This window comes from Lissotriton vulgaris, chromosome 7 (genome assembly GCF_964263255.1).
Source record: "Lissotriton vulgaris chromosome 7, aLisVul1.2, whole genome shotgun sequence".
Taxonomy (NCBI): domain Eukaryota; kingdom Metazoa; phylum Chordata; class Amphibia; order Caudata; family Salamandridae; genus Lissotriton; species Lissotriton vulgaris.
Genome location: NC_141695.1, coordinates 855,419,706 through 855,442,941, shown reverse-complemented (window position 1 = coordinate 855,442,941; position 23,236 = coordinate 855,419,706). Strand labels below are relative to the sequence as shown.

The 23,236-nt window shown below is 44.2% G+C and overlaps 1 protein-coding gene across 2 annotated transcripts in view; it reads right to left on the bottom strand.

The window, feature by feature from the left end:
- Positions 1 to 1,292: 1,292 nt before the first annotated feature.
- LOC147702568 (uncharacterized) overlaps positions 1,293 to 23,236 on the bottom strand; it is a 56,691-nt gene continuing 34,747 nt past the window's right edge. Inside the window, exons 4-8 of one of the 2 annotated variants that reach the window (XM_086931231.1) lie at positions 21,363 to 21,418; positions 18,422 to 18,518; positions 10,941 to 10,980; positions 3,463 to 3,537; positions 1,293 to 1,884 (exon numbers count right to left, since the gene is read on the bottom strand). In XM_086931231.1, coding sequence (XP_086787357.1) covers positions 1,800 to 1,884; positions 3,463 to 3,537; positions 10,941 to 10,980; positions 18,422 to 18,518; positions 21,363 to 21,418 — 353 coding nt within the window. In that variant the 3' untranslated portion in view covers positions 1,293 to 1,799. The remainder of the gene's footprint in view (positions 1,885 to 3,462; positions 3,538 to 10,940; positions 10,981 to 18,421; positions 18,519 to 21,362; positions 21,419 to 23,236) is intronic. The other variant, XM_086931232.1, reaches the window with a different exon arrangement.

The following is a 23,236-nucleotide window of genomic DNA, read 5'->3' as shown; positions in this document are numbered from 1 at the left end:
TCTTTTTCAGATTTTGAGCCTCGCAGTGTCTTTTCTTCTGGTGCTTTGGATGCCTCCACAGATGGTTAGTTATCTGCCAAGTACTGGGGAGCTTAGGTTCTAGCAGCAGTATTTGCAATGCCGCATGTTTTAGAGATGCGAGTGATCAGTTTTAACAACTTTCTGTGTTTTTAGGGCGGAGTATTGCTAGCAGCCGGAGTATATGATGAATGTTTGTTAAGCTTCTGGTTTGTTGGGAGAGTGTCTGTCACGAGGCAGCTCCAATGAATATTAACATGTTTTGATGTTGTGTATAGAGGTGTTTTCAGTTTTTTGGTGATTATGTGAATGAGAGTGTGTGCATTAGAAGTGGCTGTGTGTGGATGGGGGTTGTGGGTGTTCTGTATTTTTATGTGTCTAATTGTGCAGGTGAGTGTGTTAGTGAAAGCGAGAGGAAGTGTACCTGTAAGTAGTTTTCTAACAATAACTATAAATGCTGTTGTTCCAGTTGACAACAGGGATGTATGGTGCAAGTGCCTGTCTGTGCATGCGTGCCTTCATTCGTTCAGGGTTATTTCTAGCTTATCTAGTAGTCATTTAATGAAAGTGATTGTGCAGGATGTGTGTGTGTTTTCGATTGGTGGGTATTTTTGCAAAAAGTTGGCCGGTGATTGGTTATAGTTCTGCTTGTATAGGTGCAGGGGTTTGTGTGGCTGGCATTTCCAGAGTAGTGTAGAATTAATCAATATTCTGTTGCTGTCAGCTTCTGATTGGCTTTGTGTGTATGAGTGCGTTTTTTTAAGCATGATTAAAGGTCGATTGATGTGTCTTTGAGAGGTTTTCCATGCATTCACTAACCTTGTGAATGAGTGATGGTAGTTAAAATCTGATGTGGCTGTGAGTGTGTGTATGTGTGAGTGTTTGTGTGGATGGTTTTCTGTGCTAGTGGATGTCTGTGAAATATCCTTCTGGATTTGATTGAAGGTCTCAGTTGCCTATTGTTGTCAATTATTGATGGTGATTGACTGGAAGTGGGTTTATACAGCACTTGAGGGTTGTGCACGTTTAACATTTCTGTCTGTGAGGGATTCATATGAGATATCTATCAGGCTGTGACTGGAGCATGGTGTAGCCTGGGTGTCTACGGGTGTTGTTTGCTCGTAGTCATCCTCCTGGGTATGGGTCACCTGTTTACGACAGAAGGTAGGTCTTCACCTATCTTCGCCTGGCTGTTATACTCAATGTATCAGATTCTTCCTTAGCAAATGGACATGTGGCATGGTAAACAGGGAAATAAATAAAGAGGAAGATAACACATTCTTTAAAAAACTCTTTATATATTACAGAAACAAAATATACATCCCGCTGCATTCAAGGTCGGAATGAGTGAGGTTTTGTTGAACAGTTTGAGAATTAATAAAAATCATTAGCAATATGAAATGCTTTGGATTTAATGATCCTTGAATGATCCTTGAAATGATAGCTTTCCTCTCATCACTGCACTCTTAGAGCTCCATAGGATGATATCCTCTGTGTGTGATTTGTGGCTGGTCACTGTAGACTATTTGCCTCATGCTGGAGTCCTTGGTCGTTGAATCCTAGAGGTCCATCCCCAATGTGGATATTGGGAAATGATCAGCAGGCTTCTGTCAGTCTGTCAAATTCATTGCCTGCTTTACTCCCCAGAGCAAGACCGGGCCGCTGGCTTTACCTTTCTTGTATGAGTTAGTTCGTGGTGGCACACGCATGACTGTTCTGATGTGTGGCACCACGTGCATATGTGTGACATTACTGACCACACTCAAGACTCGATGATGTTATCAGAGGTTGAAGATATTGTCTGGTTCTTCTCCGTCTTTAAATGTCCGGTTGAAGAGCTCCACTGGCCTTCCATCAGCCCACAATCTGTAGAACAGAGAGAAACGCATGGCATTAAATACTGAAGCACGACAAGATGTTAGGATTTGGAGATGAATGCTGAGTTGATAAGATCCTTTGCACTCTCGAGCTGTGCAATGTGTGTGTGGGTATGTGTGCAGCAGTACTGTGTAAGTGGCACCCCAGGTGCAAGACTATTGTGTGCCATGTGCTCACAGCGCACTGAGGGCCCTCATTTATGAGTCTTTGCTGTAGGGCAGTGCCAAAGACCTTTCTGCTGCGCTGCCCTACAGCAAAAGAAAAGGCGAGGAATGCACCGTATCTATCAGATACAACACATTCCTGTCCTTTTTTTCCCTGGCTGGCGCACATTGGGCTTCCAACCCAGGCACCTTTGCACCATGGTGCAAGAGTACCTGCATTACCTAAATTATTAATATTGTGCAGGAAGGGCAACTTTCCTGCACAAAAACAATTACAAGAGGCGGTTTCCTCTTTATATGTGGGCTGCAGAATACAGCACACATAGAAAAGGGAGAAACAAGGAGAAATAAAGATATTTCTCCTCACGTGCCTACCTTATGCCTCCCCTGGGGAGGCAAATGTTGTTGGTGCTGCCTCAAAGTTGCAATTTCTTTTAAATCTGGGGCAGTGTCAAAAGCCATAAAATGTTGCTGTGAGCGCCCCCAGCAACACCCTTTGCAAGCCCCTTTAAGGCAGAAAACTGTGTTAACAGGAATGATATTTACAAGGCAGCATTAAGCCAAAAAAGTTTCATAGTGTTGCCTGGTGAATATGGAGCAGGCTCCTGCGCCCTCAGAGCAAGGGGTCTCACAAATGGCTGTCATAAGACCAGTCCAACACTGCATGGGAAGTCCTTTTCACACAAAGTATTGTACAACAGCACAAAGAGCCACTTTCCAATGTTAACCAAGAGCTGCGCTAGAAAGTAAATCACAACACAAGACTTTGCTCCGATTTGTGTCACTTTTTGTGAGAATATACCAGCTCAAACCCTTTATAAAACTGGATCTTTGCGTATTGACCCACACCCCATCATTGTGAGATAGGAGGTTAAAGAAATACAGGCTTCCAATCCATTATGTATGCCTTTGCTAGGCAGACCCTAGTGCTGTCCTAGCTTGCCCAACAACATAAAAATATTTAGCAGCGGCCTCACAATATACTCTTCAGATTCGCCTATCATGCCCAGTTCCAGCACAAGATCAATCTGACCAGTTAAAATTCATATAGGATTTTAATTAGCAGGCTCTAACAGCTGCTGCAACCTATCCCCATCATTGAAGCACTCACAGTAGACATCTTAATGCAAACAGCATTGGGGTAGAGGGTAGAGATTGGTGTCACTAAGTCAGAAAAAATTGCAGTGGACAAAAAAGGCAGAGTGGATAAAGGCAAAAAGGGAGTCGCGGGAGAGACTACTGACCCTCGTGCCCATTAATTCTATACTTTTGTTTAAATGTTTTGCAAAAAAAAAACATATTATATATTCTACTTGTGTGTTTACCCGGGAGTGGAGTTACTATTGAGTGTAATAAACCCTCGTCATGAAAACCTTTTTTCAGCCCCACCAACATGTGGTACCTCATTTTCCATCCTGGACGTTTATTTCTTCTGATAATTTGATCCATTTCTCCTTGTCCTCGAGCATGATCGCCACTGCCGATGAGAAAGCAAAATCATTTGTTTCCATGCCTTAATGCTAGGGCTTGCTTATGATTGGTGGATATTGCCTTTCAGGGATACCCAGCAGTATGCCTAGCTGTAGAGCCAACATGTGATTGGTCGATATTCGGACTCAGAATTTCGATTACCCTATGGTCAGGCAGCATTAGGTTAGCATCGATTCTTTTATGGCACTCAATTTGGGAAAGGGACACGGTAAATCTAACACAAATCATTATAAAAAAATTGCTTGTAACACAAATCATTGTTAAAAAAATTGATTAAGGCTGGATAATATACATTGATTGCAGCATGTAATGTCAACCCTGACGGCACTTAGTGAATCAATCAACGACCACGAAGCAGAAGTTAAAGGCTTACTTTTTATCTAAGTCTGCCTAAAACCGACAGTAAAATAACCGTATAAAACAAACAATTCTTTTATAGCAGTTGAGACCGCCCATCGTAGAAGGGGGGTACTCTTATCTAGAGAGTCTTGGAATATTACAGCATAGATGTATTTTCCTGAGGTTCCGATTGAACCAAATCCCCCTGATGCCGGATTTTCCTGTGAATAAGTTTAGGCGCACTGAACCGACTCCGTGCCCATGTGGCAATAGTTCTCAGCAGTCCGACCGACATATATTCCTCTTTTGTGGGCTTTACAAGGAAGAACGCGATAATGTTATCCTCCCGATCTTAAGATCTCATCATTTTAGGCAATGCCAAATAGCATTATATTTTTTTAAAGAATCGTTCTGGGTATGTGTAAGGAAGAGGAAGCTTCTGGGTCCCTAGCTTTTCGTAAGATTAATAGGAAGTATCCAAGCTGAATCCTATGTATTTCCATAGACTGTCACTATTTACTTCCCGAGAAACGTTTTTAGAAGGGAGTTTGACTATTTCAAAGGTTTTTAGGGATGTACTGCCTGTTTGTATGTCTATTTGACTTTTAGTCATGAAAAATTATGAATTATCCGAGTACTGTATTGCACATCTGGGCAAAGTCTAAGAGTTACATAAGGGGTCTTTCACCAAATGAATGTGGGCCTAGTATGTTTATTGTTGTCTCCTTTTGCATTTGTACTTTTTATGATCTCTATTTTAAAGGGATCGAATCTAAGAATCGATTTATTGATTGGCGGATATTGCCTCTCAATAGTACACCAGCAGTACACCTCGCAGAGTGCCCACTGGTCATGATGGAGACTGCCTCTAAGTGGTACGTTGCAGCATGCCCAAAGGGTGCCCAGATGTCATTAGTGGAGCTGCCTCTAAGGACCATCCTGGGAGAGTACCTTGCTGGGATGTCCACATGTGATTGGTGGAGCCTTACTCTTAGCGGTGCCCAAGGAGCCTGTCTATCAGGGGTACCCATGTGCGATCAAACTGTCCGTTTACAGCTGAAATATTTTTATTACAAATAAACAGGGACAAATGTTTGCAACATTTTCGAATCTAAAATGCTTTGCTTCATGATTTATGTTTCTGAGCATCTGTTACAACCCGGAAGATGTGGTCAGAATGTTGTCAGGATGGGGTGTGTTTTGCAGTCTATCCAATGTTATATCTCAAAGCAAATATATATCACGGACCTTAAAGCACATGATGCCAGTGTTTTTCTCCAGTTCCCTGGTCGCAGAGCCCCTGGCTGCTTGAAAGATGATACTGCCGGTTCTCTCAAGCGGCTCAGGTCAGACTGGGATATGAGAAGCCCCAAACAGTGTTTTACAGCCGGTCCAACACTGCTCCAAGAGACAGAGCGAGTCCGCCTCCTCCCGGGTGGTTGGAGGGGTCTCCTTCTCAAGATTTTATTCTTTGAATGAGGCCAATTGATGTAGTTTACAGCACAATGTTCCAAATGCATTACGTTAAAAAGCCATACCTTTAAAAGCACTTCTCAAAGATATGTTGATGCTTTCTATGTTTCACTGGTAGACACTGCTAAAACCGCACTGGAAAGTAGTTTTGAGATTTCTGTTGCACTTTCACTGCTTTTGCTCCAAAATAGCCCAAACAATGCAACGGCCGCATCTGCTTCGGCCATTATTCCACTTTCCTTGAGTCGAAAGGCGTGCAAGCAGCGGGTTCAGACAGTCCCTTTTAGAGCGCTCTGAACGATAGGGCAGTGGAGACCACTTCACCAGCCCAACCGACAGCTCGACGAGAGCTTCCCAATGAAAGGGGGACCTTGGGGGATCCTTTCACACCTGTACCACTCTTGATAACTTCACCAGCAGCTGGGGCTCTGAACCCCAACATAAAACTGTGCGCCATGTGCCATGGGGCCACAGGTACAGCAAACGTCAGAGGCCCTTTGCCCATAGACGGACAACAAATGTGTCAAGCCAAGCCAGCTGCGGACACAGATGTCCTTCATTCCTTCCAGTCCTCTCAATGGTGGGTCATAACCCCTAAACTACAACAAAATGCCTCCTATGAATTTTGTAGACTATCCTGCCGTTACCTTCACAGGTGTGCAAATTCCGAGGTACACCACACTGTGGCTACCTTAAACTCTGAATTATGTTTTCTCTAATTTTGAAGGCCGCTCTATTGACATTTATGGTGATACTTCCATAGTGGGCCTCCAGCAGGGCCTCTTGATTGGCTGAATTCTAAGCTAATAGTGGGACTCCAGTGCTTGGAAATCCAGCTGCATTTACTTTATAAGTCTGCCTGGTTGAGGCATGGTCATGATCGGTCACAATGCCAGGCCGGAGGTGTAATTTCATTGCGAGAATTGAATGAGGATGTGTGAACTGTCTGTCCTGGCACATCCTGCATTGTACCGCTAGGTTGTTTCCTACCATGTTATAAGCGAGGACAAGACGGCATCTGTAGGTGGCTGGGACAATTAGAACTTGTAGTGATTGGCTGAAACAAAAATGTCCATGTTCTGTTAGGCACATAATACTCCTGTCCTCAGCTATAGTCATCATTGTGCTACGGCCATATAATAGTAGGATTCTCTGGGTGTTGGTGGCCAGAAGTCAGGCCAATTTAATGGTTTCTTTTTAGGAAGGACTTATCGTGTACTGGGATGATTAAACCAGTCCCACATGTGTTTTGTATTTGTTGAAATTCGGCTGTTCCCGAGGCATGACTCTTTTAATAAGAATTTGCCTACACAGTATTCCTTTAATCTTTGCAGTGCAATTGTTGAATTTGAATTGGTCCCTTAATGTTTGCAGAAGGCAAATAAGACAAAAGTAATGCAATTAAATGAGGTCTAAGGCAACTCACTCCTCTCTGACGGAGGTGATAGAATTGGTTTGACATCATGCAACCACTAATATTCTGTGGAGCATCTGGATGTACATTGTTACAACGCATGCTTTTACCTCGCATGCCTTTACAACCCAGGTTTTTCAATGTAAGTCGTTACAACGACTTGCGTTGGGGGGTGCTGGATAGTGAATAGTTTAATTTACTATTCCAACTCCAGTCCTCGTGGATAGTAGGGAAGGTGTTGGATAGTAAATTCAACTATTCCCTATCCTAGAGCCCCCCCCCAGCGCAAGTCGTTGTAATGACTTGCGTTGAAAAACCTGCGTTGTAAAGGTACTTCGTGATAAGAGTTGCGTCGTAAAGGATGTTTCCCGGAGCATCTTATCTTCTTTCTCTGTGTTCATTGTGAGTGTAATCATAGCCATGTTTTGGCACAGAAATTTATTATAGTTCTGAGTCTGGAAGTAAATCTGGTCTGCTTAATTGGTTGCAAAGTCTCCATTTAAAAAAATCTTATGTGGTTAAGGCACCTGCAGCAGAGATCGTTGTGTACCCAGTACATCTCAGAAAGTAATAATAATGGTAGGCTAACTCTGGAGGTTAACACATTTGCTGGAGAGATCTGTGTTTTGTCTAGTCTCAGATTTGAATCAAAGTAGCATAGAGAGTTAATAATAGGGGTGGTGGAACTCGCAGAATTTGACTCGATGTAATTCCGCAGTTACTAAAAAATGGAGAGATTTCACAGAGTTCCACCAATGGACGGATATAGGCATGTATGTTGGAAAGTAGGATCCGCTTCTTATGGTTAACCTACTTTTTTGCTTGATGTGATGCTGTTTTTGACTAGTTTGACTGGGATCCTGCTAATCAGGACCCCAGTCTATCTGCTTTCTCCCCAAAGTGGTTTTTTCAGTACTTAGGTACACTCCAGTCGTGGGATAAGATTCATATCAGACACCACTGCACTTCTACTGCCTGGGCACACTGGACTTTGCTTGACTTTCTTTGTGCCTGACTTTGCTTCTTTTCTAGTCTGCTGCATAGTCTATGCCTGTGCATCATACAGGAACCTCCGAGGCCTGTGAAGCATCAAAGGCAACTGAAGTACTCTACCTTGGAGTGAAGAAGTCACTCTCCTACATTCGCAGGCACCTCAACACTGCTGACCGATCTGCTAATCCCAAGCTTCTGCAGACTTCGAAGAGTTCAACAACACAGGTGGTGGTTACCTATGTCTCCCAAAGCCCAAGCTGTCCCCTCACTGAGTTTGAGGCCAGAGTCCCTCATGGGGGCTGCATAACCGAACCACTGTGCATGCATACTTTTGCAAGTGCATATGCTTGTTGGCAACATTTTGACAAGTGCATTGGGCTCCAAGTAGCACCAAATTACAGCAATCTCTTCCATCTAGATCTTCAGCCACACCACCTTGTGGGCACAGTGGCCTGCTCCTTTTGGTGAGCTGCTCAAGGTTCTCCCACAAATCCTGTGCCTCCAGCCTGTAGTCCATTTGAGGGTCACCTTTATTTTTCCTTGGGCTCACCTGATAGCTTGGGGCCTGCCCTGACTCCCCTGCTTGTGGTGAGTCTCCTGGATCTTGGTAGTCCCAACCGTGCACATGCTTGACTTCTTGCATTGGTTGCCTTTACCAAGGCTTGTTGGTGCTCCCACCGAACACCGACCCCTCAGCACTTGACATCCTTTGTAGAACATCTCGTTTCTGGGTCCTGGTCTTCCTCAGAATCACCTGATGCTCACAGCTACAGAGTCAAGGCCACTGTCATCTTTCCTGAAGCATCCAGTGTCAGAGGACATTCGTCTTCCAAGTCTCCTGTTCACTCTCGAGTGACATAGACTCTGTCAACTCTGCTTTTAGGTACTCCTCTTCAAGAATCCACATTTGGATTCCCACGGACACTTTCTCCTCTTCCAGCAGCGGCACTTTCCTGAAGTTCTCCATTGGGTTCGACTGCGGTTTCCGACACCACTTCACACGTATGCACCCTGCTTCCCTGGTGTAGGTAACGTGGGTACTAGGATATCCACAGGTGGGGTAGCTCTCCAGCCTTCTAACTCCCAAGGGGTTTCTTCAGGGTCTGCTGGGAGGCTCCCTAATCTTTAAAAATCCAACCGCAACCTGCACATTGGATTGTACGGAGCACACGTTTGTGTACTCACACAGCACACGCTCTCCTTGGGGACCCTATCTACTTATCTTGGGTAGTTCTGTGTGTCCCAACAATTCTACATCCTCTCGTTGTAGTCTTGACTCGAGTCGTGGTTCTTATACCACTTTCTTAGTATATGGTTTGGCCCCCCACTGTAGCCACTATGTATTTTGTACTATTTACTGTGTTTCTTTGGTAAAGTATTGTAAGCATTGTGTTTATCTCCGTGTTGGAGATACTTGAAAATTCGAGAGAGGATTATATAATAAATACATATTTTATAAATACTTGCTGTGGTTATTTTCATTTAATCTATACTATAAGATTGCATTCAGGTAAAACAAGCTGCTTTACACTCCTTCTGGACTTAGCCGGAAGGCTACTTTCCACAGCTACCATTTAGAGAGGTTTCTGAGGTTGTTTAAGACCTCTTAAATCACCAAAGGGGTTATCTGGGCTGGTACAAGGTGCCCACTTACATTAGTGGACATCATATACCAGGCTAGCCTCTCACAACGTTGCACTGCTCGTGCTGTGATTTTGCTTTGAGAGTGTGTTTCACGCTGAAAAATCAGCGAGAACGGCATTATACGATGCGCCAGAGGGCACAGCTACTTGAGTTGATTTTGCTGCCGCTCAAGTAGATTTTCTACTAAAGTGCAGCCTTCTGACTGCGAACGGTCACGACCGCCAACTTGGAAAACTCTTGCTGGATGTCCTCCTAGCGACGAAAAATTGCCTAGTGGACATCACATCTCACTCATGGTCATCAACTTATGTAACACATCCTGTACATTAAGTTGCACACATATGTATTATTGTCAATGTCTAATGTTTAAGTGTTTTGCGAAGCACTTTGATACCCTGCATTGGGAGTAAAAGAAATAAAACAAAACAGTGATATTCAAATAGTTATTTGTGTAAATACTGGGACCGACCAACACATTTAATTTTGTTACAGTGCGTGCACACTTCGTCTTTACGGGTACTGAACAAAGGCATGCCTCTCTTAAGTACCTGTAAAGTGATAAGATGTGTGCCTTTGTTTCCCCTCCCTTGCATTTAGTTGTGAGGCTCCACATAGTTCCCAGTCAGAACACCTGAACTTGACTTTTGTTTTGGGCCAGCAAGCCCCCTCCTCGCCTGCACGTTGCTGCTTGGAACGAAAGCAGACAACATGCAGGCACTGCTGAAAGTGTCCCAGTATCTGAAACCTTCACCGGGATGAATTCAGCATATTTTAGTGCAGCCCAACTTCTTGGCCAACCTGTGAAAGTAGTGGGTGAACGCCATCTACCCACATGTACCCCTAAGTTGTGCCCTGCCCAGCCGCAGCCGGTAGTGGGAGTACCTGCCGGGCGGAGACGTGGGGAGGGGGAGAGGCATGGTGGGGTGTAGTAATGTATGGATTACGGACCTTAACAGGTAAGCAAACATATAAATAAATGAAACTAATTTCGTTGCGTGCACTGCATCACCAAATGCGATGCAGTGCGCGCAACGACATTCATTTTATTTATTTATATTTTTACTTACCTATTAAGGTCCGTAATCCATACATTACTATCCCCCACCCTGCCCCTCCCCACGTCACCTTCCGGCAGGTACTCCCACTACCGGCCGCAGCTGGCCCTGCGCCTTTATCTCGCTGGTGCTGGGTCCTGCTTTCTCCCTTGGTGATGGGTTTCCTGTCTTTCTCTTCCTTCTTCCTTCCCTTTGGTGTGTTTCTCCCTCTCTTGGGAAATGTCCGATGAGAAAAAATAAGTGCCGGTCCCCAAAAATGAGTGCTGGTGGACCCCACAAGGAACCACGGACTCAAATTAAGCACCACATTAAAACATTAAATGCAATATTGTTTATAAAAAAAACGTTTGAAAATGTTGAAAAGGTGTGCTAATGTACGGGTCAAAATGATAGATTGTGACCAACAAACGAGTGCTAAACCTGCGAGCACTTGACTTGCAGAGAATCACTCCAGCAACACAGCATGCTTACCTCTCAGTTTTATTCAGATGATACTTGTTCCATAATTTACCTAGGAGACAAAGAGGTGGGAGGTCAATCATTTGAAATTAATAAACTGGGGAAAGTGAGAGCAAACAAACACGAGCTAAAAAGAATCAACTTTCCCAAAAGGTATCTTATCGAATGAGCAAGGGAGTGTTTTCAAACTATTTAAGTGTAACATTAAATATCGCTGTTGGCTGCTGTAGTTCCATCGGCTTTTTGATTTCATTTTCACTGTCACTATCACAGTTTCTACTGTTTGTGGTGACACAGACAGGAAGCTCAAAAAGATTTCAAAGTCTGACATCAGAAATAGCAGTTTCCAATCTCTGACCTCAAGAGTAGCACTATCTCCATTCTAACCCTTTAGAAATGAGATGTGGGACACCACAGGCCCCGGGATTCCTTATTCGACGTCAACAATGCTTTTGTGGTTTGGGTTCTGAATGTGACAGTGACATGGTGACACCAGGTAACACAACATCGCCCCAGAGGGGACGACAAAACCTTCCATATTCGACTTGACAATGGCAAGAATACTCACTAACGGCAATGCCTTTTTCTACTCTGGGGAGTGCAGAATTCAGGGACTCCCTCATTACAGACAGAGGCAACTTTATACCTCTGGGAGTCCCAGCAATATTACCCAGATGTGCCCAGCTGGGCAATAGTACTGCAATTTGCAGTAGTGTACTGTTCGATTTTGCTCCTGCCCATATTTCAAGCAGAGCAAAATGGAGTAAACAGATTGCGAAATAGTTCAAAAAAAATACATGACTCATTATTTGACTGAGGAGAAACAGCAATCTGGAACAGATGTGTAGCTTGAATTCTTATAGAACTGTATGTAAGGCACGTCCTGCCATCTAGTGGTTAGACTTTAACAGTTCTCTTTGTTCAGAAGAACAATGTTGATGGTGTGTGTCACTTGGGTGTGTGGTCCTTAAGGCCCAAGAGCTGTAACCAGACTTTGTGTTCGTGTGCCAGGGAGAAAACGAGAGAGGGAGAGAGATAAAGAGAATGAGGGGCGATGGAGAAAGAGAGAGAGAAAGAGCGAACGAGAGAGAGAGAGAGACAGAGAGAGAGAGAAGGAAAGAGAGAGAGAGAAGGAAAGAGAGGGAGAGAGAGAGATAAAGAGAATGAGGAGAGATCGAAAAAGAGATAGAGAAAGAGCGAACGAGAGAGACAGAGAGAGACAGAGAGAGAGAGAAGGAAAGAGAGAGAGAGAAGGAAAGAGAGGGAGAGAGAGAGATAAAGAGAATGAAGAGAGATCGAAAAAGAGATAGAGAAAGAGCGAACGAGAGAGACAGAGAGAGACAGAGAGACAGAGAGAGAGAGAGAGGGACAGAGAGAGAGAAAGAGAATGAGGAGAGATAGAAAAAGAGATAGAGAAAAAGAGCGAACGGAAGAGTGAGAGAGAGAGAGAACGAGAGAGAGACAGAGAGCGATTGAAACATACTGTAACGATTACGTGTCACGCTAGAACTCTTTCAGCGACTAAGCAACTGATAGCATTAAGTAAATGTTTTCTTTTGCAGCATAAATCTTTTATAAATGTGTTCTCTGTCCTTGTGTTGCGGCAAGAGCTGTCAGCAGTGTCCTTAACTTGGTGGGGATAAGGCTGAAGCAGATGAAATACATTATTAAGTACAGTTTGTCTCCCTCCAGTGAATCCTTCCTTGTGCTGTGTCAATTGTTGGCAGTGTAAGTGCACCGATGTTATTAGATCTGGCAGCTGCGTTTCACCCCCGATGCATCATTTAGGGACTGCAGGAATCCCCAAACTCTCTTCTGGTTTGCATCTTGTCCTACAGGCCGTGCCCAATCGGTCCCGCGTCATCCTTTTCCAATCACATCTATGAATGTGAGGTCTCCCAGGGATACGCGTTCTCACTACATCTCTTTTATCTATGTGGTGGGTGGTTTACTACTCTCGTCCACTACTGGCTTATGTACTTCCACATGTAATCTGACAACACCCACAAACATATAAGAAACATGCCTAGCCGGGCTGGGGACACAGATGTCCTCGATTCCTCCCATTCCTCTCAAAACGTCCTGTGCCCCCAAATCTCCGACTAAAAGAATGAGGCGGGATCGAGATTTGTCGTCAACTTCGACAGTGATGGAGGCACATCTGGGTCTGCGCAGGTGGTCAGCAGATCAGGCTAAAGGCGCACATTACAGAAGTGATGGTGAGGAATGGGAGGTCAGACTTCTGACATTTCTCTAATGGGATAAGGACCCAGACAATTCCAGGGCGGTCCCTTTGAAACCTGGAATCCAGATCTGAGTCCAACCTCCTTTCCACCCAGGGTGAAAGGATGAAGGCTCTTCCATCTCTTATTGACGATGAGTAAAGTTGGCGCATTATGGCCTTGAGCGTCTCAAGGTTGGACCCTTAGACTCTGACACTCTTTCTACTTGGGCCTTGATGATTATTTTCTTCAATCCATTCAGGTCCTTCAGAAGCAGGCGTCTGGCCTGGGGATCTGTACCAGAAAATACTGCAGCCTTTTGACGGCCAACCCATAAGGGAATGTATTTAAAGACTCCCTGCACAGTGGACTGCGTGCACCTGCCTTCAGACGCAAACATGTCCAGACTTATTTTCCTACTAGAGCACTCTGATCATCTCTGACCATCTCTGACCATATATGACCATCTCTGAATATCTCTGACCATCTCTGATCACCTCTAACCATCTCTGATCATCTCTCATCACCTCTGACCCAGTAGCGGCTCCTGGTGGGAGTGCTGTGGGGCTGTGAGGCAGGGTGGGGGAGGACTAGAGTGGGGGATAGTAAACTCCGGCAAACGGCTGATCGGAGGTAAGTACATAAATAAATAAATACTACAAATTACATTGCGCATGCTGCATCGCCAGCATTGCAGTGTGTGCAATTTAATTTGCTGTATTTGTGTACTTACCTCCATTCGGCCGTATGCTTGAGTTTACTACCCACCACCCTGCCCCTCCCCCACCCCACCCCTCCTCACAGCCCCACAGCACTCCCTCCAGGAGCCGCTACTGCTCTGACCATCTCTGATCACCTTTGACCACCTCCGATCATCTCTGATCATCTCTGACTATCTCTGACCATCACTGACCATCTCTGATCATCTCTAACTATCTATGATGATCTCTGACCATCCTCCACTAATCTCCTAGCTATCCGTACATATAAAAATCACTGACACGTGAGCACGGTTTCTATGTTTGAGGTCTTATAACCTGGAACCAATCGCTGGTAAATCTAGAATCTAATTGTTCTTAAAGCATCTTCGGGAAAACCTTTAAAATCTTGATTTTCTCTAAGGCATATTAATTTACTGCAGGAAGCACACCCAAGCACCATAAAACCTTTGCTGATCGAGTGCTTTATTTTAGTTATAATCATAACATAAAGTCAACACAATAATCATCACTGAACGTATGTGCCAACCTCCAAGTTGCTGCTCTGAAAATACCCTGAGTGAGAAAATTACCTACGAGGTGTAGATACCTCTCCTGCCCATCTAGAGTGTGGCTTAGGCCTTACTTGAAAAATGTCCTCTGTTTAGCTACAACAAGGTTGTAGGCAGAGGACACACAATTTGGACATCCTGGTTTGGAGCTGTGTTTCCCTAATTGGATTTTCATGGAAGATTGATAGTTGCTCCTGAAATGAATTTGCCTCGACTAAACACTAGTACTTTAATGCTTCCTCACATTCGATATTTGCAAACACCTATCTGTATTCATCTGCAGATTCTTAAAGACAATTGGTGCGTCCATATTTTTGGCATGGACCTACCTTGAATGGGAGTATAGTTCTACTTTGCCTCACTGCAACTTAATTCATTTTGGTTCTGAAGTCAGGAAGTTCCAACTTAGGCCTTTTTAAGCTATCCTATGACGAGCACTAAAGAAACAACTATTGAAGTTAAGGGTGTTAGATCCACCGTGTGTGTTGGCTTGAAAGGAAGGCCACGTGCTCTTAAAAATGCAAGGCAGCTCCAAGGGGGGTGGGGTATGTTAACTGTAACAGAATGTGTTTTCATTTGTCAAGAAAGGGTTGCACCACTGTTATCTTGAACAAAGACACACACTGCTCTGTCTGCTGTTAACACTGCCAAGTGTGCCTCAGTGACACATATGAGAACTGCCAATCAGTCAGTACAGAGAGTAAGAAGATATATTTCACACCGCAGATTTTGGCAGCTCTCTTTGTGTATTCAGCCTGACAATTGTGTTGCTTTTGGCTGGGTTGGGGTGAGCAGGGGAGGGCCGAATTCAGAATGGCCTGTAGTCTCCAGTTAACAGAAGAAGGTAATAATCCAGGTTTGATCATTTCAGGGGATCCCATCTGTAATGTGATGGAGTGGGTTGTGTGATCACCTTCGTCTCAGAGTTATCATTCTGTGATGTTGTTAGACCGGCTAGTGTGGGGCACTAGGCCACCATCTGCATTGCTACAAAAGTGTACGCATATGTCTTATGTCACTTGATCAAAAGTGCATACTCTGGTGTCCCCCCTAAGTAGTGGGTGAAAAGAAACTGTAACCCACTAAGTAAGATGCAGTCAGAAACTATGACTAGGCAATGGCAGACAACATATTCTGACTTTGAGGAGGTGAAGTTTCCCTTTCCACAGCCCACAGAACGAGGGGGGGGGGCATATATTCAAGCCCCTATCGCCATCACGTCACTTCCGGTGATGTTGTGATGGCGGTAGTGACCTCGCCTTATTTACAAGGCATCGTTAAGCCACTTAACGTGGCTTAATGCTGCCTTGTAAATAAGGCACACTTTCACGCTTTGTTTAGTATGAAAGGGAAGGGCAATGGGTGCTGAGGAGGGCTTTCCAGCGCAACACCTATTGATTTTGACGCTGCCTCCTATTTACATGGGCAGCATAAATAGGAGGCAGAGCCAGAATTAAGACCAGGGAAAACCTGGTCTTAAACAGTCAAAAGAAGCAGAAATGTTTTATTTCTCCCCGTTTCTTCTTTTTCAATCTGTGCTGCCTTATGACGCACACATAGAAACAGCAAATTGCCTATCATTGCTTATGTGCAGGAAGGTCCACCTTCCTGCACATAAACAATCATTTTGATAAAAAAAATATCCTGTTTTGTTACTTCTATGTGTGCTGCACTAAGTAGCTCACAGATATTAGAAACAGCATTTAAGATTGTTTATGTGCAGGAAGGGTTACCTTCCTGTCCATAAACAATCTTCCCCCCAACACAGACACCCCTGTACTCTGGTGTAAGGGTGCTTGCTTTGGCGCCAGGCTGCTGAACTCAGCACCAGTGCAGGGGGAAACGCAGGGGTGCACCACATTCTTGTGAATACAGCACATCCTTGCGTTTTCAGAATGAAGAAGAGTGGCATTAGCAATTTTTGCTTAACGCCACACTTCTCCATTCTGCTGTAAATATGGCCCAGAGTGTTTTCTGAAAGCAGGATTTCATACCCATGGAAGATGGGGTATCCTGCAACTTGGAAATGGCATTAAAAATATGATGGGGCTCGTGCATCAGGCATGTGGTCGGGGAAGTATGAGGGTCTGCACTGAAGACTGGGAGACCAATGTTAGGGGGCATACCAGGGGAGCTAGAGGGCAGTAAATCATCAGAGGTCAGTGTGAGTACAGGGGTTTGGTAAGGACGTGCTGACGAAAGGACACTTCTCGGTGATAGCTGCCAAATGTCCCAAGTTCACCCCCTCCAGCAGTAGGAGGAGGCCTGCCACTGCCACGAAGGGCCCCCGAGTCTGCCTTTTTTAATGTTGCAAGCTTTGCACTTTGCCACACTTGTGAAGCTTTGAAAATGCTGCACAAAGTTGCCAGTTGCGCAATATTTCAACTTCGCTGACTGATATTCCTTTTAAAAGGGCCGACATTTGCCATGACATCTGTTTTCTGGTGAGGTGAACAAATCTGTTCCGGGATGTTGCCGGTCATGGGCTATTTTGTGTACCATCCTTTGGTCTAACTGCAATTTATGTGAGTGTAACATAGGTCTGCTATGTGGTTATCTCTTTCTGGGGCACATTTGCTGCGAGTGCGATACATATTTGAAGGGGTCAATGCCATATGTTTTGTGTTTTCTTTTACAGTTGGGTAGACCTCTTTTGCCATGTTTTACAATGAAGGATTTCAGTGCTTAATTCATGAAATAATGAGTGCCAGGGCCGTAGGTTTAGCTGCGAAGCCTGCAGCCAGGCAAATCGATCATCAGCCTCCCAAATACGAAGGCTGTCTAGTCTTGATTCCATCTTATGCCTCTTTAATTCACCACTAGACACCCCTTGCCCCTGTATCTCCCCTCTTCCTCCTTCTCTACCCGTTGTGTGTTTCTCCCTCTCTTGGTCTGAGTCAAAATCTCATGAGGAAAAATCATTGCTGGACACAGCGGCGCAGCAAAGCTTGAGGGGGGGCCTCACTGCAAACTACGTGGGGGGCGGGGGGGGGGGGCACTTTCTGGACCCAGTCAGGAGCTCTCAGGCCAAAGGCCTGCCACCTGTGCACATGCCGGAGGGGACCCCTGAAGCTAGAGTCCCCCGCACAGCGCGGCTATTGTTTCACCACTGGCTGCACATCAAAAATGAGTGTTGGCGGGCTAGCTTCCAACCACAACCACCAGCTCAAAACAAGCACTACAGACATTGCTGTGTTGCTGTCCTTCCAGACCAGTGTCACTTGCGTGTTGGTCTGAAAAGGCCTGAGGGCTGCACCCACTGTTTTCAGATCCAGCACTTTCATATCCCTGCTTCGTGATGTAGTGTTCTTAAAAGAGATGCGTCTCATTTGTAAATTGCTGCTGCAATGTAAGAAAGTGCTGAAGACACACCTCTTTATAGAACACTACATCTCGGTCCATTAATAGTCTAAAAATCAGCTACCTCCCCTATCAGTTGTTAAGTAGTGCTTAACTTGTAAAGCACTCTGCCACCTTGCAGCTAGTTTCGTGAAAATCACCTACATACACACATACATACATACATACATACATACATACATACATACATACATACATGGATCTATGCAGTTTCAACCCGACGTTCTCTTTTCACAGTGTCAGTGGAATGGAAAGCGTCTGAATCTCTAAATAACATATACACGAGCTGAAAGCCTGCTTGGCCCTTCATATATATCACGGGGAGGCCATTTTATAGAATATGCAGTTCTGCGGTTGGGGTGGAAGCCCGCAGTATGATCATTCATCTGGCCTCATCTCCGTCGTTCACTATTGGATGAAATAATCATTAATTTATGAAGGATTGTGTGAGGATCAGGCCCGGACTGGCCGTTGCGGGCATCGGGCAATCCCCGTGCGCGCAAGGGTGGGGGCCGGTTGTACCTGGCCGTTTTTGCAGCGTAGGATGTTTTACATTTTACTGAACTACATGTGAACTCTGTCAGACACTCCAGTCCCCGCCTCCCCCCAATTGAAACATCTCCATCAAAAGGTTCACTTACTTCTTACTCTTAGCCCGAGCAGCAGGATGAGCGCACAGAAGCCCACACATCCACAAACCACAGCAATGAGCGAGGCGCTAGAGAGGGCAGACGAACTCTAGGAACAGATGGAGAGACATCAAGAGGTTAGAGAGGAGATATGTGCTCTGGAAACAGGAAGAGACATCAGGTGTTTAGCAAACACAAAAAGAGTCCAGAGAGATCTACCTCCAAGGACCTGCATAGACTTCAGGGGCCTCGCCTCAAAGTCAGCGAAACCCATGCCAAGGCCTCAGCTTAGGAGTAGAGGCATTAAAGGTCTCTGTCTTCAGGTACATTGGGAGAGACAATGAGGGGATTTTCATTTCTCAGGGAATTAGGGTACAACAAATCCTGTGTCAGACGCTATATTATACAAAAACAGGGAGGTCAAAGGAGGGAGGAGTGTGCCAACATTAAGGACATCTTTTTCAAGCGATGAAAGGGTGAAACACAGGAGGGTGCATTAGTAACAGAGCAGGAGCATGGCTGCTCAAAGGCTGTGGGGAAACACTATACATATATTTTCACAGACATTACAGGTGAAATAGCTATGATCAAATTTCAGTTATTATTAATGAAAAGATTACGCCATTTTGGGTCCCTGTCACGTCAACGGATCTGCTCATGCCCGCCTATTTAATAAACATCTCATCGGCGGTTACTATGGTTTTAAATTAATAAACTTTGATAATGTACCCAAGATGTATTCAGTTACAGTAACTACGCAGGAGCCTGGTTGACTGTGCAGCTCAGAATAACAACGAGGAAACAAGCTTGTCACACCCTCATATCCACCAGTATTGAAGGCTCAAGGCATTGGCTCCTCCCACCGTGGGCACATGGGGTTGGTAGTGGGTCTCAACATAGCGACATTAGTTGTCGCTTACACACCATATTCTGGGTGACATATGTATTTTCAATCTGCGCGGACCAGATACAAAAAAATACACACAAACAGCAAACGGTCCCCTCTTCGTTAAAGAGAATAACTGTTAAAAAAAGACAAATTCCTGAATACGCATCTTCACCTTTGAGTTCGCCCCATTATAAGTATGCACATTGTCAGGAATGTGAAATATGATGGCATGTAAAATATTACTTTTTCACTTTAACAGTGCATATATTAAATTAACATGTTTCCCGTTTGAGTCATTATAAATAGACTTTTCTACTGTTAAAACTTTTGAAACATTTAACCGAGTCCAACGTTTAGCTGTCAACATACTTTGTTGAAATACTTATAAATGTCATTGTATTACTATAGTATTTAAGACAAATTTTAACAAATTGGTAGGAAGTTTTGCAGTCATTTGAGGACAAAAAGAAAACCAATACATGCAGCTGTGCGAAGAAAGTCTGCTTCCTTTACAGTTTGTAATTGCCCAGGTAGGTTCCAACAAACAGGCAAAGCTATTATTAGCAGGACTGAACCCCGAATGGCATTGGGGTGCTTTTAAGTGTCAAGGCATCACAGTGCTGGTTTACTGTTCACTGCAACATGCTGTTGCCAGCTGGACCATTTCTAAGGCACGGAATTCATGATGTTTTAATTTCCGAAATTTTACCTCAAGGGAGTATTTCCCAACTCCAGGAATTTTGCATGGTTTTTCTTTATGACCCACTTGACAACATCAAGTTTTAAACTTTGTGAGCTCGGACCCCAGCAACTTTACAAACGTTCCGAGTGTTTCCCAGGATTGTGAGATGCACAGACTGTAGTTGCTTAATCAAAGACAACTGGTATCCGTTCAGTGTCTCATGAAGTCACAGAATAAAATGCTTTGACATGTTGCAGCCTTCAGAGGATACATTAGCGTGGTGGAGTTTGGAGATGGTCCAAACCAATGTGTGATATGTCCGCGCCGGGCCTTCACAGGCCTTGACATTGCTCTTAAACTGAAACTGGTCCCAGATCACATCCAGGAAACAATGAGCAGCCTCATCTCACTGAATAAAAATGCCTGGGAGCTAGAATGAGGTCATGCTCAGAGGATTGTAACAATCCAGTGCATACAGTAAACGAATATTGTTGTTTAAGAACTATGTGGTGGCCCCAATGAGTACCCAGTAAGGCATATACAGGCATATATATAAGCAATCAACACAACTTAGGTGGGAGCCAGGGGAGAGACCTGCTGCGTGGAGTTATGTCATCCTTATACACAAGACATGTTCATCACCCTAGCCATGGCATCTGGCGCTACCTGCAGATTACAGATAAATTATTATTCCCACCTCAAATGGAATATCATAATCTATGCCAGCCACTACCAAGTGTACAGTTAGTGCAGTGAGATCTTCTTAGAAAAGTAGGTGCAATGAGCAAAAGCTTCAACGGGCCTGATCTGGGCATTCAGAGAAAAATCCTCGCTAAACAGAAAAACAAGACCTCAAACTCATGATCAACCCTAATGAGGGTCAAACAGAAGGACCTTGTCTAGGGCCTAGTCTCGCCATTGCTTAGGGTCCTAAGCTTAATTGGAAAATAAATGTAAACCTTGGATATTTAACCAGTTTATCAATTGATGCTGACTGAGCACCAGCTGATTGAGCCCACTTATAAACACAGGGTCTGGGCACGTGAATAGACTTTGCGTATTCATATCATCCTATGACTATAACATTGGCATCGATATTGTGTTTGCTTTTTTTCGGCATCAGTAGGATATTGATGCTGTGCCGTGCTCTATTAAGGCAAAATACCAACTAGCCACATAGTGAAGAGCTATCTATCCTAGACATTTCATCCGGGATGGGAGGGCTCAAAGGCATGACAGAGTGGAGCCAGAGCTTGGTAGAGTTGGAAGTTGATAAATGAAGGGCATCATTGCTACTGAGCTCACGCCAGGGATCTGTATGATGCTCGTCACAGTGAGGGCCCTTCAGGCTGGGATTACACAGTCACGTGTTTGATACTCACCTCTCTTTTCATCTCGTTTCCAGACAATGCGACATCTGATTTAGACACTGGCGTTTCTGTAAAAAATGGCAAACCCACATAGAATGAGAGACACTTAGTGATACATTTCAAAGGGTTGGGAGACAAAAGGGAACTAAGATGACTACAATATTGTATAAGGAATTTCAGAAACATAGTACCAAAATTTAAGAAAAATTCACAAAAATGCATATAAACCCTTTATTATTTTATAAATACAGCAGACCCTTGAGTGTGGGCTTAGGCACCATGCTTTAAGGCACACATATCGCATGCAATGGTTATCACATCCAAATGAGGCAATGATACAAGTGGCAAAGATACAAATGGGCAAGGTAGCACCTCAGGTAACAGGTAGAGATCTGGCACCAGAACCCTCGTCTGGGGAAGAACTTGAAAGAGACAGCACTAGTGTTCCAAGAGAGGGTCCATGTCTATTTTCTTGTAGTACAAAATATCCGAGGCATTGGTGCACTGAAGGGCATTATAAGATAGTGGCAAATAGGGGGGCTGCATTGAGCACAGAGGGGTGGGGGGGGGGGGCATCAGCAAATTGTGCTAGCTTTGCAGCTTGTAACAAGGGAAGATCTGAAAGGGGTTGTGCCAGCCCGGATTCACAGCAGCAGAAACATGAGCCCTCCACCTACAACAGCAATACCTCCTCTTGGCCCTGCTGCCACTGGCGTCTCCATTCAGAGTGCCACAGAATGGATGGAGAAAAGCGAGAGACATATCAGAAGGAGAAGAGAAAGGAGAAACAAAGCAATACATGATGGAGACTAAAGAGAAAGGGTAAGAGAGGATGCCTTGGAGTAAGATAGAAAATGGAGTAGATGGAGAGATGAGACGGAAGTGAGACAGAGATCAGTGATACACGAAAGAGCAAGTCAGAGGGACAGCGTGGTGCGATGTGTGACATGAGACGCAGTTCACAAATATCTGTCTGAAATGGATGCTCCTAAGTCTGGAGTAAATGTCTGACTTTTCGACATTCCCAAAGGTCTGCTGGAGTAATCCTGGGACGATGCAACTGGTACAGTTTTCCTGGAATTCTTTAGTGAAGTTAATCACGGGGAAATCCTCGGGCTAAAGTGCAAATACTCTTCTTACTTTTGCATCAGTCACAGGGAAAATATTGTTCCTGTGAAGGAAACCCTTATCACGTTGCCCAACCAGTTTTGGTAGTGTTCCCTCTCCATTCCCTTTATGTGTCTAGATTTGCCCCTGCCCTTGAAAAAAAATAATTTCCAGTATAGCTAAAGTTTGTGATTACCTAGAAAACTACATGTCTGTGGCTGTCACCTGCTTAACAAGCCTTCGAAGGACTATTCCCTATGAAGCAGATTTACTAACACATACTTAGCAATATTACAAGTGTGTAAATATATTTACACGTGTATATTCGGATTTTGTGAATTGCAAAAGGAATGTGTGTCATTACCAATATGAACTTTTTGTGCTAAAGTTATTCAGAACTATTCCAATGTATCAATGTATCAACATATTAACTATAATCATAAAACACAGAACTGTCCATAATTACTGAACCTAAAAAGGAATTAATCACAGCACTTTGGCTAGGATGCAACGCCTCCCACAGCAAAAGGATATTTTCATATCACTAGCAATAAACATAAAGAAAATACATAAAGATTTAAAAATACTTACTAGGGCCCTATTTTAGTGCATACTGAAAAAATCGTATTTCAGTAACTGGCTCGATATAATCTAACACTAGTAATTGATTTAAGTTCTTTCATTTAGTTAGTGTTGTTTGAAAAAGCACCTGAGAATTTCCACAATCTACAACAAATCTCTTTGGTTGTTCCATAGTCGGAGCAGTGGCTTGAGCAGAA